Source organism: Armigeres subalbatus, chromosome 3 (genome assembly GCF_024139115.2).
Source record: "Armigeres subalbatus isolate Guangzhou_Male chromosome 3, GZ_Asu_2, whole genome shotgun sequence".
In the NCBI taxonomy this organism is placed as follows: Eukaryota; Metazoa; Arthropoda; class Insecta; order Diptera; family Culicidae; genus Armigeres; species Armigeres subalbatus.
In genome coordinates this window covers 383,747,536-383,762,909 of record NC_085141.1, presented here as the reverse complement: position 1 = coordinate 383,762,909, position 15,374 = coordinate 383,747,536, and the positions used below count along the sequence as shown (strand labels likewise).

Here is a 15,374-nt window from a genome sequence, read left to right as displayed (position 1 = left end):
TCGAGTAAGGGAGGTATCGACTTAAGGAGATAACTTCTTCTGATTGGCATTACATCCCCACACTGGGACAGAGCCGCCCCGCAGCTTAGTGTTCATTAAGCACTTCCACAGTTGTTAACTGCGAGGTTTCTAAGCCAAGTTACCATTTCTGCATTTGTATATCATGAGGCTAGCACGATGATACTTTTATGCCCAGGGAGTCGAGATAATTTCCAATCCGAAAATTGTCTAGACCGGCACCGGGAATCGAACCCAGCCACCCTCAGCATGGTCTTGCTTTGTAGCCGCGCGTCTTACCTCACGGCTAAGGAGATAACGCAGTATGCTAAATTCAAGGGACTTTGAATTTAATCGAGTAAGGGAAAATATCGAGTTAGGGAGAATTCACTGTAATCCGAAGACGGAATTGGCGGAATCCGAGGATGAATTCAGCAGATTTTGAGGATAAATGCTGCAGAATTCTAGGACGAATTCAGCAGAATCTTAAGACGAATTCAGCGGACTTGGAAGATAGCTCCAGCAGAATCCGAAGGCAGATTCAGCAGAATCCGAAGACGGATTAAGCAAAATCCAAAAAAGGAATCAGAAGAATCAGAAGAATTGATCGTCATTGAAATCTTCTGAATCTGCCTTAGGATTCTGCTTCCTTTCTTTAATTTCTGTCAGAATCTGTTGTTGGATTCTGCTACATCAGTATTTGGAGTCTGCTGAAACCGTCATCAGTTTCTGCTTGGTCCGTGCTAGAAATGACGAATCAGTCCTTAATTTTTTTTTGAGATTCCTTCCTCAGATTCCTTCATCGGATTTCTACTTCGGATTCTGCCAAATCTGATATAAAATTCTGCTAGCTCCGCATTTGGAACGTATTGTCCTCGGGTTCTTCCAAATTTGTTTTCGGGTTCTGGCAAATTTGCTTAAACCGTAATCAGATTTTACGTGTTCAGTTGAATCCGAGTACGTTTTCAGTAAAGTCCCATATTGAATACTATTAGTCCCATCTTTGAATTAATATTTATTAGTTCATAGAAGCTGGGTCTTGTTGAATCCATCTTTACAATCTGTAATAAATTTCTGCCGAATCCCAAATTTGTCAGTGCAGTTTCAGTTTGTTCAGTTTGTAGAATGCTTTCCATATTTTTTCAAATTGTGTTGAATTGGATTTCGTTGAGAAGGAAGTTATCAAATAGATTACCAACGACTTAGGCTCGAAATAGCGCTATTTTCCGCTCACATTCCGTTTGGAATTCGCCAAATGCCACCTTCACCATAGCGCAATCCGTACTCCCAAGCCATAATCTCCGTCCCAATTGCGGAAAGGTTGACCACTTCTCCGAAGAGACCACCGAACAGCAGCAGCTGCGGCTGCGGCCGGGTAAGGCTTGCCACACACATTAGCAGCGAAAGGAAGCCCAGATCGTGGACAGCGCGCAAAAAAGGCGACGCTCTTTATCTGTTAAAACTGCAATAAAATAGTTTTTTATTCATAAAATGACACACATGTGCTGGGGCTGCTGCCGTTCGTTGGCCGAGTACATTCGCCAAAACAAGTGGCTTCTGCAGCCCCTGCCCCTGATGATGGCTAGGTCAGTCCAAGAAGGGAAATGATGGTTTTTGCTAGTTCGAAATGTATATTGCGGCGAAGATAGCACAGAATTGCGCCTGCCGGGTCTCGGTTCCACAAGGCGACAAAAACTTAAACTGAAATCTCTGGGAAATGTGGTCGCATGCTAAAGATGGAGGTGTGGTGGACCACGGCATAGAGTGGACTAAATTTGCGCAAATGTGAATAATTGCACTGCGATGATATTAGTGGAACAGAAACGGCAATTTTATAAATGAACCAGATGTTACTACTTATTTAGCATATTTCATAAATATATGCTTAGTGAAGCTTTTGTTTACAACCATACAAAGTGAAACATTGTATACATGTTTCCTATCGATTGCAACCGAAAGCCATAAAATCTATTGCTCTATTACCACCACCTCAGCACATACTAAAAAAAAGTCGCGAGCTTAAATCACGACTTCTAAACGCATTCACACGTGAAACCCGATACAAGTGACTTGACCCAGCGTGCGGCGACGAACCCCAACCGACCATCCGAACGATATCCCACAAACAACCGACCAATTCCATATCAATGCTACTTTGTAGCACCAGCGTCACAATATTTGCAATAATTTTCATTCATAAATTCATGAGCAATGTCCGCCCCTCCCCATTCGGTGCTCGTATTCAACGCTTTGCACTTTGAATAAATCCGCACCGATGCTCCCGAAGTCGCAGCCCACCGACCGGTCATATCCATAGCCGTCGTTCATTATAAATTGTCCACCTTTAACACTCGGTCGGTACGGCTGACTGCGTGCCGAAAGCCGTTCATCGGCTTAGTTCCACCGTACTGCCCCACAGAGCCAGCCGATGAGCCGAACCGAAACTAATACACTTGGATCACGATCTGTGAAGCTTTGGCCTGAACAAAGTTCGCGTTGTTGGAGCTCAGATTTTTTTTTGCAACTCGCCGCCGCAGCACCTTCAAAAGATGGGTCAAAATTCGAAATCACTAATAACAATAATAATAAAATGAATGACACTCTCACATCGCGGAAGGTGCGGAGAACGTTGCGACGAGATTCGATTAAAAGCGAGTTGATTCAAGTAGGTGCCTCTCCTCCGCCTAACCAACCGAAGCCCACTCCCTCCCAGAAACGAAAAAAAAGTATGAAGTGTGGCCGTTGTAGAGTGTGCTGAAACAGGTTCAATCTGGGACCGAGAGACCGAGAGTACTTGGCCACTATTGTTGATGTGGAGAGTTTTCGATTCGACCGTGTGGCGCTGGGCAGTCCTCAACATTTGTTTCTCCAAGGGTTTGAACAAATTACATTGTTGATACAGTGCGTGCATGTCTAGAAGGTCTTCGGAATACGTCATCAACAACGAGGCGTTAAACGAATTGAAATGAATTATTGTTGTGAAAATTGATCCTAAAAATTGAGGAATCTCTTCGAATTTAAGACTCAGTTTGTCAAAAGTCACTCTATTCTCGCGAAGAAAGAAAAAGTTGACATGGTATTGCATAAAACAAAGTGCAAACTCGCATAAATATGCTAAAAGCTAATTAATTCGGTATCTAATTTGAAAGATTTATTTTTTCGTTTATATACAAAAGTCAGTGAATTGATTCCACCATCTACTCATTCATCGCAACTCGACTGGCTATTTTGAAGGAATAAAATCTATTGATTGGATAAATCCTGCATGTAAGGGAGGAAAGTCCAATTAAGGATTCAAAAGCAAATCGGTGCTGTTTTATACTCATCGATAGTTCGGGAGAATCCACCCTCGCTGTTCAAAAAATGCCGGCTTCGATGTCGAATGTAGTTATCCTAAAATACGTAACGATCAGTAATTGAACTATCTCAGATTTAAGGAAAATAAAAGTGGAACATGTTTCTAAAAACAAAATATTACAAAAATCACAAATTTAAAGAACATCCATTGTTTAAACTCCAATCATTTTTTTTAAAAACAAAGCCTTTCTAAAAGCTACAACTACCAACAGCTTTCATTCCGAAGACCATTTCCATTTGGTACCCTTTCTCCTAATGTTATCTTAACACGAATTTCACGCTTCACTTATTCGACATGAATTGATTTCGGACCCAACGCACTCGAGAATATCAAGTACCCTCTTGGAAAGTAGATTGTACCCCAACCCAATTGACCCTGCCCCTGCCCCGCGTGGTTGTCGCCCGCCATCCATATACGAAACCGGACCCGATCAAATTATATTCAAACTTCGAGCTCACTCACATTTGATCCCCGGTATCCAGCGGTTTGACCCACTTCACCCAGTTTTGAGCGATGCATGCAACAGCAATCGGTTCCTTTGTCGTCAAGGACCTTACACAACAATCAACGACTGCAGGCGAGCGTTGTGCTGGGCGGCAATTTGTCACCCGAATCGCAAGCATCGATCAACATCCGAGGCTCTCCTCGTTGGTGATTTCTTTTGGTTGCGGTTTCCCACATCGGGGCACGAGGTGAAGAAAAGCAAAATAAAACAGATGATTAAAAAAGACGCGTGTGGTGCGATGGAAAGACCCCAAGATCGGACCTCGCTCACATATGCTCTCTCGGCGCGATCGTCCTCTCGCTTGGACCGTCGTCGTCATTCTCGCAGTGCCGGTCTCTCAGCAACGAACATCGTTGAGAACATCGCGAGGCGTAATCCAACCTGATGCTGCACCTGATGTGTAGCAGTTCAAATCAGCCAGCATCTGAAAAAAATCGGTTTGCCTCCGCTGAGAGGACCCCGACTGGGTCCCGCGCCGGTCGTTCGCACCGGAGAGACGAACCTGTATGGATGTGGACAAGATAAAAACATAAACATAGCTAGAGGCCATTATTAGCGACCCAGCGGTGTGTAGTTTTCATGTGATACTCCGATCGTACGCATCGCGTCGTCCGTCGCGGGTCCCGAATTCGCGTGTGCCATCCAGCCGTTCTCTTCCGTTTTCTTTTTGGCGATCGTAAAAGCTAATTCGTTCGTCCGATGGGTCTTTGATCTTCGGATTTGGTGTGTTATTTTGTGATAGTTGTTGGGTGCCGTATAGCAACCGATCGTGACATTTCCTCAGGAAGAATCCGGGGTGCGTGCCGTTCATAGTTTGGTGCATTTTTACGACCTCGAATCGATTAATCATTTCCGAGACATGCCTCGACGGAACCAGCAGCGGGGACGTCCAGTGGAGATGTAAAACAAGTGAAGATTCGTGGTAAACTCTTTTGATTGACGGCCGTCCGGTTACTACGGGATTAGTGAGGTGCGCCGGTTAACCTAAACACGGGAACTCGTGTACTTTTCACCCTAAGCTATCGAAGGGATTAGTGTATTTAAGTGCTACTTAGTGAACTCGTAGATATGAAGTCCCACGAACTGGCCGCCGAGCTTGGGCCGGCGCAGATAAACGATCTACGACACCACTCGCTGAACGAGATACTCAAAAGTAACATGGAGATTATGAAACCACTAAATCATCATCATCTGCACCACCACGATCCGCACCACTTCGGGGCGGGTCATCACCACCAACTGGGGGGATCGATGGACCTCAACTCCGTGGTAGTGGTGGGGTCCCAGTTGATGACCGTCAATGATAGCAACAACAACAGCACCACCACCAGTTCCAGAAATGACACCAACAACAATCTGACGGCCGGAAGGGCAAACGGTGGTGGCAGCAGCCGCGGTAGCGGTGGTAATTCAAATAACGACTGTGACGATGACCTGAGCAAAAATCAACTGATTTTGATTGATGATGAGCGCAGTTCTATGCACGATGATGACGATGTAAGTTTGTGGACCCGTAATGGGTAGTGGCCAAAGTTTGGTCTCCTTTATTTCTTAATTTAGATGAACTGTTTCGGCCCAGCCAGCGATCGATTTGTAGTCGGAAGCAGATTGTTGCCTGGCAGTTCGAGGGCAGGGTCGGTGCTGGGCAGGATTAGCGCCATTACATGCTCAGTGATTTTTGGCTCAACAATTTTAAACTGTGCGGAAATAAATAATAATTCAGTTGCCGTTTCCGTTTTGATAGTCCCACGCTTCAGTCGCAGCGTGAGTTGAATATACTTTTTCGGTAAATTCACGAAAATTGATTCAATTTAGAAAACCTCTTCAGTTTCACATTCGTGACAAATTTCAACCAGATTCATATGAAATATTTTCCTAGGTTCGGAATAGATCTTACTTCGGATTTGGGAAAAATAAAAATGAGAGCAGAGATCCTCAATTTGATAATCATACGATATTTCTTGCAATTGAAAAAAAATAATTGAAAATTCGAAATTGATTTTGAAAACAAACATCTTGAACTTGAAAAAATACGTTCACTAAAAGAGAAAGTTCCATCATTGAACTCGGAAGAGTATGACATCGACATCGATTGAATTTGTTCCTGAATTTGGGAATTAATCCATCTCAAATCATAGTAAAACCTGATTTTCGACTCAGGATAATGGGGAAGGGTTGTTTAAATAGCCAAAAATCATTCGACCAAGAGCAGCTTGGTTGAATGGCATAAGGCCACATAAAAATCTGATAAAATCTGTGTTAGAATTGGGTATGTGCAAAAATGTTTGATTCTTATGAAAAAAAAAAAGCTGGCAGAATTGTAATGTCTTGTACTATATTTGGCCAAAAATGTCGTTTGGCCGAAAGGGGCATATAAAGGACATATGGCCGACAATATCCCCGTATGAGATATTTCACTCATTATTTCTCAATTCTCACTTCTTACTTTACACAGAGAGAAGTAAGATATGAGGAGGGAAAGATGAGACGTTTCATTTCTCACTTCCAACTTTATACAGTGAGAAGTGAGAAATGAGGAAACAGAAAAAAATTGGGACTCGACATCTCATTTTTTGAAAAGTGACTCACTCCTCATTTCTTACTTCACATTTCTCACTTCTCTTGAGAAGTGTGAAATGAGAAGTAAGAGGTCGCACTTTTCATTCCTCATTTGTAGATTGCTTTTTTACTTCTTACTGTTTAGGATTGTCATCGACTGTTTTTCGACTAGTAAAGACACCAACATTAGTTTGTTAGGCTGTTCTGGCGATTCGATCAATTTATTTGCCTTCGACCATCATCTGCGGACAAATCTTCCGGTCACTTATTCACTAATAGACAGCCATCATTACTGTATTCTGAGTTACTTTGGCAACTCGTTAACCAGGACGAACCTCCGCCCCTCGAGCCTAATCCAAAAGTTCCAATAGATTCCACATGAACTCATCCCAAGTGCAGAGTTATATTCGGCCTGTAATGGTTGAGTGATTGCATCATCATTTCGTACATCTTCTCTACATTGACTTGTATTCTGACGGAGTAGGGCCCAAGGGCCAGTAAGACCTAACAAATGAGATCCTCAGTACTTGTACATTTCCAGCCGTATCTCCCTATCTCTGATTTCAAAAGTTATGTTCTTTAAATTCGAATCAGATACATTTGGAGGAATTCATAAGAAAGTTTTATGAAAATTTATGAAGAAAGCCCAGTCCAAAGGTCGAAACGTCGGATACAGTAGAATTACTCCGCTTTTTGAATTATCTGACCAGAAAATCTTAAACAGAGGGATTATTTGGAAACAAAAATTGTGTTCAAATTCTTAACACTTCGACGCCAAATTGACCTTTTCCAACATGTTTTTATTCATTAAATCAAGTATTCAACTTTTCCATAGAACCAACTGACGACTCTAACTATTGAAAAAAATTAAAACAAAAAATCACTTACACTAATTTTGGCCTAACATTTGCCTGATTTTAGACCAACATGAACATCAGTCCGTGGTACACTGCAGCACACTTTTCGTTTTTGATTTCGATTTTTGAATAATGGACAAAAAATGTGATTTCTCAGGAAAGCTGACGTTAAGGTGAAACAGTTCAGAATCCAAATAAATTTTACCTCGCTTTTTCAGAGGCACAAATCTCAACATAGAAACAACGAACAAATGTCATCTTTTTATTTAAGTTTTGCTGCGTTTCAGCAAGCGTAGAATAGGAAAATGACAGTTGCTCGTTCCTTCAGTATGAAAAGTGGTGCCCTTGAAAACGCGAGGTGGAAAAACATTTGATTTCGAAAAGTTCGTCCTTAACTAAGTCGAAGAATAGACTGAGATAATAAAACGAGATTGAAAGTCTTAGTTCCTTAATTCCTCAATTCCTAAATTCCTTAATTCCTTAATTCTTGAAAGGAGGCTTCTGAGCCTCTTGAAAGGAGGCTTCTGAGCCTCTTGAAAGGAGGCTTCTGAGTCTCTTGAAGAGGACGCTTCCGAGTCTCTTGAAGGGTGGCCTTCGAGCCTCTTTAAAGGAGGCTTCTGATCCTCTTCAAAGGAGGCTTTCGAGCCTATTGAAAAGAGGCTTCCGAGCCTCTTGAAAGGAAGCTTACGAGCCTCTTGAAATGAGGCTTCAGAGTCTCTTGAAAGGGTGCTTTTGAGTCTCTTGAAATGAGGCTTCCGAGCCTCTTGAAGGAGGCTTGAGGCCTCTTGAAAGGAGGCTGAGCCTCTTGAAAGGAGGCTTCTGAGGCCTCTTGAAGGAGGCTTTGAGCCTCTTGAAAGGAGGCCTGAGCCTCTTGAAAGGAGGCTTCTGAGCCTCTTGAAAGGAGGCTGAGGCCTCTTGAAAGGAGGCTTCCTGAGCCTCTTGAAAGGAGGCTCTGAGCCTCTTGAAGGAGGCTTCTGAGCCTCTTGAAGGAGGCTTCTGAGCCTCTTGAAAGGAGGCTTCTGAGCCTCTTGAAAGGAGGCCTGAGCCTCTTGAAAGGAGGCCTGAGCCTCTTGAAAGGAGGCTTCTGAGCCTCTCTTGAAAGGAGGCTTCTGAGCCTCTTGAAAGGAGGCTTCTGAGCCTCTTGAAAGGAGGCCTGAGCCTCTTGAAAGGAGGCTTCTGAGCCTCTTGAAAGGAGGCCTGAGCCTCTTGAAAGGAGGCTTCCTGAGCCTCTTGAAAGGAGGCTCTGAGCCTCTTGAAAGGAGGCTTCTGAGCCTCTTGAAAGGAGGCTTCTGAGCCTCTTGAAAGGAGGCTTCTGAGCCTCTTGAAAGGAGGCTTCTGAGCCTCTTGAAAGGAGGCTTCTGAGCCTCTTGAAAGGAGGCTCTGAGCCTCTTGAAAGGAGGCCTGAGCCTCTTGAAAGGAGGCTTCCGAGCCTCTTGAAGGAGGCTTGAGCCTCTTGAAAGGAGGCTTCCTGAGCCTCTTGAAAGGAGGCTTGAGGCCTCTTGAAAGGAGGCTTCTGAGCCTCTTGAAAGGAGGCTTCTGAGCCTCTTGAAGGAGGCCTGAGACCTCTTGAAAGGAGGCCTGAGCCTCTTGAAGGAGGCTTCTGAGCCTCTTGAAAGGAGGCTTCCTGAGCCTCTTGAAAGGAGGCTTCTGAGCCTCTTGAAAGGAGGCTCTGAGCCTCTTGAAAGGAGGCCTGAGCCTCTTGAAAGGAGGCTTCTGAGCCTCTTGAAAGAAGGCTTCTGAGCCTCTTGAAGGAGGCTTCTGAGCCTCTTGAAAGGAGGCTTCTGAGCCTCTTGAAAGGAGGCTTTGAGCCTCTTGAAAGGAGGCTTGAGCCTCTTGAAAGGAGGCTTCTGAGCCTCTTGAAGGAGGCTCTGAGCCTCTTGAAAGGAGGCTTCTGAGCCTCTTGAAAGGAGGCTTGAGGCCTCTTGAAAGGAGGCTTCTGAGGCCTCTTGAAAGGAGGCTTCCGAGCCTCTTGAAAGGAGGCTTCTGAGCCTCTTGAAAGGAGGCTTCTGAGCCTCTTGAAAGGAGGCTCTGAGCCCTCTTGAAGGAGGCTTCTGAGGCCTCTTGAAAGGAGGCTTCCGAGCCTCTTGAAAGGAGGCTTCCGAGCCTCTTGAAAGGAGGCTTCCGAGCCTCTTGAAAGGAGGCTTCCGAGCCTCTTGAAAGGATCCTTCCGAACCTCTTGAAAGGATCCTTCCGAACCTCTTGAAAGGATCTTTCCGAACCTCTTGAAAGGAGGCTTCCGAACCTCTTAAAAGGAGGCTTTCGAGCCTCTAAAAAGAAGGCTTCCAAAGCCTCTTGAAAGGAGGCTTCCAAAGCCTCTTGAAAGGAGGCTTCCAAAGCCTCTTGAAAGGAGGCTTCCAAAGCCTCTTGAAAGGAGGCTTCCAAAGCCTCTTGAAAGGAGGCTTCCAAAGCCTCTTGAAAGGAGGCTTCCAAAGCCTCTTGAAAGGAGGCTTCCAAAGCCTCTTGAAAGGAGGCTTCCAAAGCCTCTTGAAAGGAGGCTTCCAAAGCCTCTTGAAAGGAGGCTTCCAAAGCCTCTTGAAAGGAGGCTTCCAAAGCCTCTTGAAAGGAGGCTTCCAAAGCCTCTTGAAAGGAGGCTTCCAAAGCCTCTTGAAAGGAGGCTTCCAAAGCCTCTTGAAAGGAGGCTTCCAAAGCCTCTTGAAAGGAGGCTTCCAAAGCCTCTTGAAAGGAGGCTTCCAAAGCCTCTTGAAAGGAGGCTTCCAAAGCCTCTTGAAAGGAGGCTTCCAAAGCCTCTTGAAAGGAGGCTTCAAAGCCTCTTGAAAGGAGGCTTCCAAAGCCTCTTGAAAGGAGGCTTCCAAAGCCTCTTGAAAGGAGGCTTCCAAAGCCTCTTGAAAGGAGGCTTCCAAAGCCTCTTGAAAGGAGGCTTCCAAAGCCTCTTGAAAGGAGGCTTCCAAAGCCTCTTGAAAGGAGGCTTCCAAAGCCTCTTGAAAGGAGGCTTCCAAAGCCTCTTGAAAGGAGGCTTCCAAAGCCTCTTGAAAGGAGGCTTCCAAAGCCTCTTGAAAGGAGGCTTCCAAAGCCTCTTGAAAGGAGGCCTGAGCCTCTTGAAAGGAGGCCTGAGCCTCTTGAAAGGAAGCCTGAGCCTCTTGAAAGGAGGCTTCTGAGCCTCTTGAAAGTAAGCCTGAGCCTCTTGAAAGGAGGCTTCCAAGCCTCTTGAAAGAAGGCTTCCTGAGCCTCTTGAAAGGAGGCCTGAGCCTCTTGAAAGGAGGCTTCTGAGCCTCTTGAAAGGAGGCTCTGAGCCTCTTGAAAGGAGGCTTCCTGAGCCTCTTGAAAGGAGGCTTCTGAGCCTCTTGAAAGGAGGCTTCTGAGCCTCTTGAAAGGAGGCTTCTGAGCCTCTTGAAAGGAGGCTTCTGAGCCTCTTGAAAGGAGGCCTGAGCCTCTTGAAGGAGGCCCTGAGCCTCTTGAAAGGAGGCTTGAGCCTCTTGAAAGGAGGCTTCCGAGCCTCTTGAAAGGAGGCTTCTGAGCCTCTTGAAAGGAGGCTTCTGAGCCTCTTGAAAGGAGGCCTGAGCCTCTTGAAAGGAGGCTTCTGAGCCTCTTGAAAGGAGGCCTGAGCCTCTTGAAAGGAGGCTTCCAAGCCTATTGAAAGGGAGGCTTCTGAGCCTCTTGAAAGGAGGCTTCCAGCCTCTTGAAAGGAGGCTCTGAGCCTCTTGAAAGGAGGCTTCTGAGCCTCTTGAAGGAGGCTGAGCCTCTTGAAAGGAGGCCTGAGCCTCTTGAAAGGAGGCTTCTGAGCCTCTTGAAAGGAGGCTTGAGCCTCTTGAAAGGAGGCTTCTGAGCCTCTTGAAGGAGGCTTCTGAGCCTCTTGAAAGGAGGCTGAGCCTCTTGGAAGGAGGCCTGAGCCTCTAGAAAGGAGGCTTCCTGAGGCCTCTTGAAAGGAGGCTTCTGAGCCTCTTGAAGGAGGCTTCTGAGCCTCTTGAAATGAGGCTTCTGAGCCTCTTGAAAGGAGGCTTCTGAGCCTCTTGAAAGGAGGCTTCTGAGCCTCTTGAAGGAGGCTTCTGAGCCTCTTGAAAGGAGGCTTCTGAGCCTCTTGAAAGAGGCTTCTGAGCATCTTGAAAGGAGGCCAGCCTCTTGAAAGCAGGCTTGAGGCCTCTTGAAAGGAGGCTTCTGAGCCTCTTGAAAGGAGGCCTGAGCCTCTTGAAAGGAGGCTTCTGAGCCTCTTGAAAGGAGGCTTGAGCATCTTGAAAGGAGGCTTCCGGGCCTCTTGAAAGGAGGCTTCTGAGCCTCTTGAAAGGAGGCTCTGAGCCTCTTGAAAGGAGGCTTCTGAGCCTCTTGAAAGGAGGCTTCTGAGCCTCTTGAAAGGAGGCTTTGAGCCTCTTGAAAGAGGCTTGAGCCTTTTGAACGGAGGCTTCCAAAGCCTCTTGAAAGGAGGCTTCTGAGCCTCTTGAAAGGAGGCTTCTGAGCCTCTTGAAAGGAGGCTTCTGAGCCTCTTGAAAGAGGCTTCTGAGCCTTTTTGAACGGAGGCTTCCAAAGCCTCTTGAAAGGAGGCCTGAGGCCTCTTGAAAGGAGGCTTCTGAGCCTCTTGAAAGGAGGCCTGAGCCTCTTGAAAGGAGGCCTGAGCCTCTTGAAGGAGGCTTCTGAGCCTCTTGAAAGGAGGCTCTGAGCCTCTTGAAAGGAGGCTTCTGAGCCTCTTGAAAGGAGGCTTCCGAGCCTCTTGAAAGGAGGCTTCCTGAGCCTCTTGAAAGGAGGCTCTGAGGCATCTTGAAAGGAGGCTTCTGAGCCTCTTGAAAGAGGCTTCTGAGCCTTTGAACGGAGGCTTCCAAAGCCTCTTGAAAGGAGGCTTCCTGAGCCTCTTGAAAGGAGGCTTCTGAGCATCTTGAAAGGAGGCTTCTGAGCCTCTTGAAAGAGGCTTCCTGAGCCTCTTGAAAGAGGCTTCTGAGCCTTTGAACGGAGGCTTCCAAAGCCTCTTGAAAGGAGGCTTCTGAGCCTCTTGAAAGGAGGCTTCTGAGCCTCTTGAAAGGAGGCTTCTGAGCCTCTTGAAAGGAGGCTTCTGAGCCTCTTGAAAGGAGGCTCTGAGCCTCTTGAAAGGAGGCTTCTGAGCCTCTTGAAAGGAGGCCTGAGCCTCTTGAAAGGAGGCCTGAGCCTCTTGAAGGAGGCCTGAGCCTCTTGAAAGGAGGCCTGAGCCTCTTGAAAGGAGGCCTGAGCCTCTTGAAAGGAGGCTTCCGAGCCTCTTGAAAGGAGGCTTCCGAGCCTCTTGAAAGGAGGCTTCCGAGCCTCTTGAAAGGAGGCTTCCGAGCCTCTTGAAAGGAGGCTTCCGAGCCTCTTGAAAAGAGGCTTCCGAGCCTTTTGAACGGAGGCTTCCAAAGCCTCTTGAAAGGAGGCTTCCAAAGCCTCTTGAAAGGAGGCTTCCAAAGCCTCTTGAAAGGAGGCTTCCAAAGCCTCTTGAAAGGAGGCTTCATAAGCCTCTTGAAAGGAGGCTTCCAAAGCCTCTTGAAGGGAGGCTTCCAAAGCCTCTTGAAGGGAGGCTTCCAAAGCCTCTTGAAAGGAGGCTTCCAAAGCCTCTTGAAAGGAGGCTTCCAAAGCCTCTTGAAAGGAGGCTTCCAAAGCCTCTTGAAAGGAGGCTTCCAAAGCCTCTTGAAAGGGGGCTCCCAAAGCCTCTTGAAAGGAGGCTCCCAAAGCCTCTTGAAAGGAGGCTTCCAAAGCCTCTTGAAAGGAGGCTTCCAAAGCCTCTTGAAAGGGGGCTCCCAAAGCCTCTTGAAAGGAGGCTCCCAAAGCCTCTTGAAAGGAGGCTCCCAAAGCCTCTTGAAAGGAGGCTCCCAAAGCCTCTTGAAAGGAGGCTTCCAAAGCCTCTTGAAAGGAGGCTCCCAAAGCCTCTTGAAAGGAGGCTCCCAAAGCCTCTTGAAAGGAGGCTCCCAAAGCCTCTTGAAAGGAGACTCCCAAAGCCAAAGCCAAAGTTATCTGCAAAGATAACGAAAATTAACTGGTGGAATTAAATGGACAGTACTTATTTCGTCTTAGACGGTTTAATACATTCCACTAAAAGAGCTTAATATATTTTTCCGATCAATTTTGTTCTATTTTTAATCTGAATGGAACACTTTCACCAATTAATTCCATAAAAGAATTGTTGTGGACTAGTGAACACAATAATACAAACAAAAAAAGCTAAACATAACATGCCTATTTGAACAAACCCAAAGCCGGCCCTTATGCTTCACTTTCCCACTGCTTTCTCGCTCCCCATCGCTGATCGATCCCGATTGCGATAATCAACCTGAAGCATTTAGGAATATTTCAAATTTTCCTAATCAGCACGTCCACTGTCCGCGCGCTCCGATGCTACATAGTTAGCAGCTGCTCTCGGAACCACACATTGTTCACCGAATGGGAGTGGGGTGGATTTTTAATTTAACATCCCAAGAGTGAGCCATCGAGCCCCGTTGCTGGCTGTAAGATCGAGCGGAGACCGAATCTTGCAAGTAATCCGCGGTACGTCAATCATTCAAAAGATTACTGAATTAATTATTCTGCGCTGTTTTCAAGGGGAACGCTACATATCAGAAAGGGGGGCAGCCAGGGGGGACTTTCGCTCGCAAGCACCAACGAAGCTGGAACTAATCAAGAGGTTTTCGGCGCTGGCTGATGAAATGCGTGCTCAGTAGCGAAGAATGGTAGCTGACAGTTGGAAATAACCCTATCGATCAAAAAATGAAGAATAAGCTGATGAAAATGGTTGATAAATGAGGTGAAGGAGATTGTAATGTTTAATTCAAATTCGTAAAGTGTTGAATTCGGTGGTGCTTGCAGGAGTTCATTGTTGTGTCTTGATATTCACCTTGCTGATTCTGGTTTCGTTACATTCAAGTTTATTTGAAGAAAAGTCCGAATCATTCTTACATCATAAAAAATTAAATATTCCTATATATTCATTAACGAGCCAAATTCTATTGAAATTCCATCTAGGATAAGATCGGAAATATTCAGTTTGATTTTAATTTTATTTAAACCTAGTTTAAACCACCCGTTGAACTAATTAATATAATAAACAGCTGATCAACAAGAATGATAATGCCTTGAAGCAATATTGATTTCCATCTTGTAACATATTATTCCAGATTAAATACGGTTTTGATACCAAAATTAGTTTTTCCAAAACCTCCGTGAACGCCAAAATCAACAGAAAGTAGACCGGAAGGCAAAACTCTAATTCCCTGCCATTTATGCCTCAATTATTTACCGATTCTCCTCCAAACCTACGAAGACGACAAAATCCACGACACGGTGCGAATGAGCTTCGCTATTATTAGGCCCATCGTTTGCGACGATTTATGTCAAAAAATATACACCGGTGTGAAACATATTCTTCCTCCCATAAATACATCCCCCGGGTCCAACCACAACAGCCGCCGCCCCATGTCGTGTGTTATCTCAGTTTCTCACCGAACGAACTAGGGAGAACTGCTGTCCGATTCGGCTCAACAAGTTTCGCCTTTCGTTTGCCTTCGCAACACACGACCGAGGAGCACGCGTCCATCTGCGATGACATCGACTGGATCGCGCACCGATCACCGGCGATCGTGCGGTCATCAGCATTGTTTTAATTCACTCAAACTGAGACTCTTCACCGATGTTTGCCCGTGGTAAGAATTGGGTTTATTTATTTTTTTCAACTAACAGATCCGAGAGAAGCAAAACCCGAAAAACCCTTTCTTTCTCGACCAGACAGCGGATATCCGAGTGAAGGTTATTTCGGTCTGAAATATGGCTGTGGGGACACTTAATTTGTGTTAATTATTAATTAATAGCTAGCGACACTTACGAAAAAGCTTTGCGCATGGTGCTGGTTTCGAATGGTCCCGGACGATAGCCCATCTGTCATAGAGGAAATAGCGATCGATTCACTGATGAGCAGGGCGGGTTCTGCATTTCCTGCGTGCACCGGCGTTCCTTCGTGTTTAGCCGATGCGTGAGAATTTTCTGCGTGAAACGGAACCCGCGTCGAGGTTCATTGCCTGCAGGCATTCAGGTCTTTTTGTTTTCTTGTCAGCAAAAAAGCAATACTTGTGTGGCTGATAAAAATGAGAGTAAATAGGAGAAAGTCATAAATTAAGATTATGTACCAAGCATAGATAAACAAAATGTTGAGTGATGT

General features: G+C 45.8%; 1 protein-coding gene across 5 annotated transcripts in view; it reads left to right on the top strand.

Moving 5' to 3' along the window:
• LOC134226680 (transcription factor AP-2-epsilon) overlaps positions 1–15,374 on the top strand; it is a 223,895-nt gene that overhangs the window by 98,999 nt on the left and 109,522 nt on the right. Inside the window, exon 1 of one of the 5 annotated variants that reach the window (XM_062707614.1) lies at positions 4,484–5,357. The exons of the other annotated variants lie outside the window; for them this stretch is intronic. Coding sequence (XP_062563598.1) covers positions 4,929–5,357 — 429 coding nt within the window. The 5' untranslated portion in view covers positions 4,484–4,928. Of the gene's footprint in view, positions 1–4,483; positions 5,358–15,374 lie in introns of those variants that run through there. 5 annotated transcript variants of the gene reach the window in all.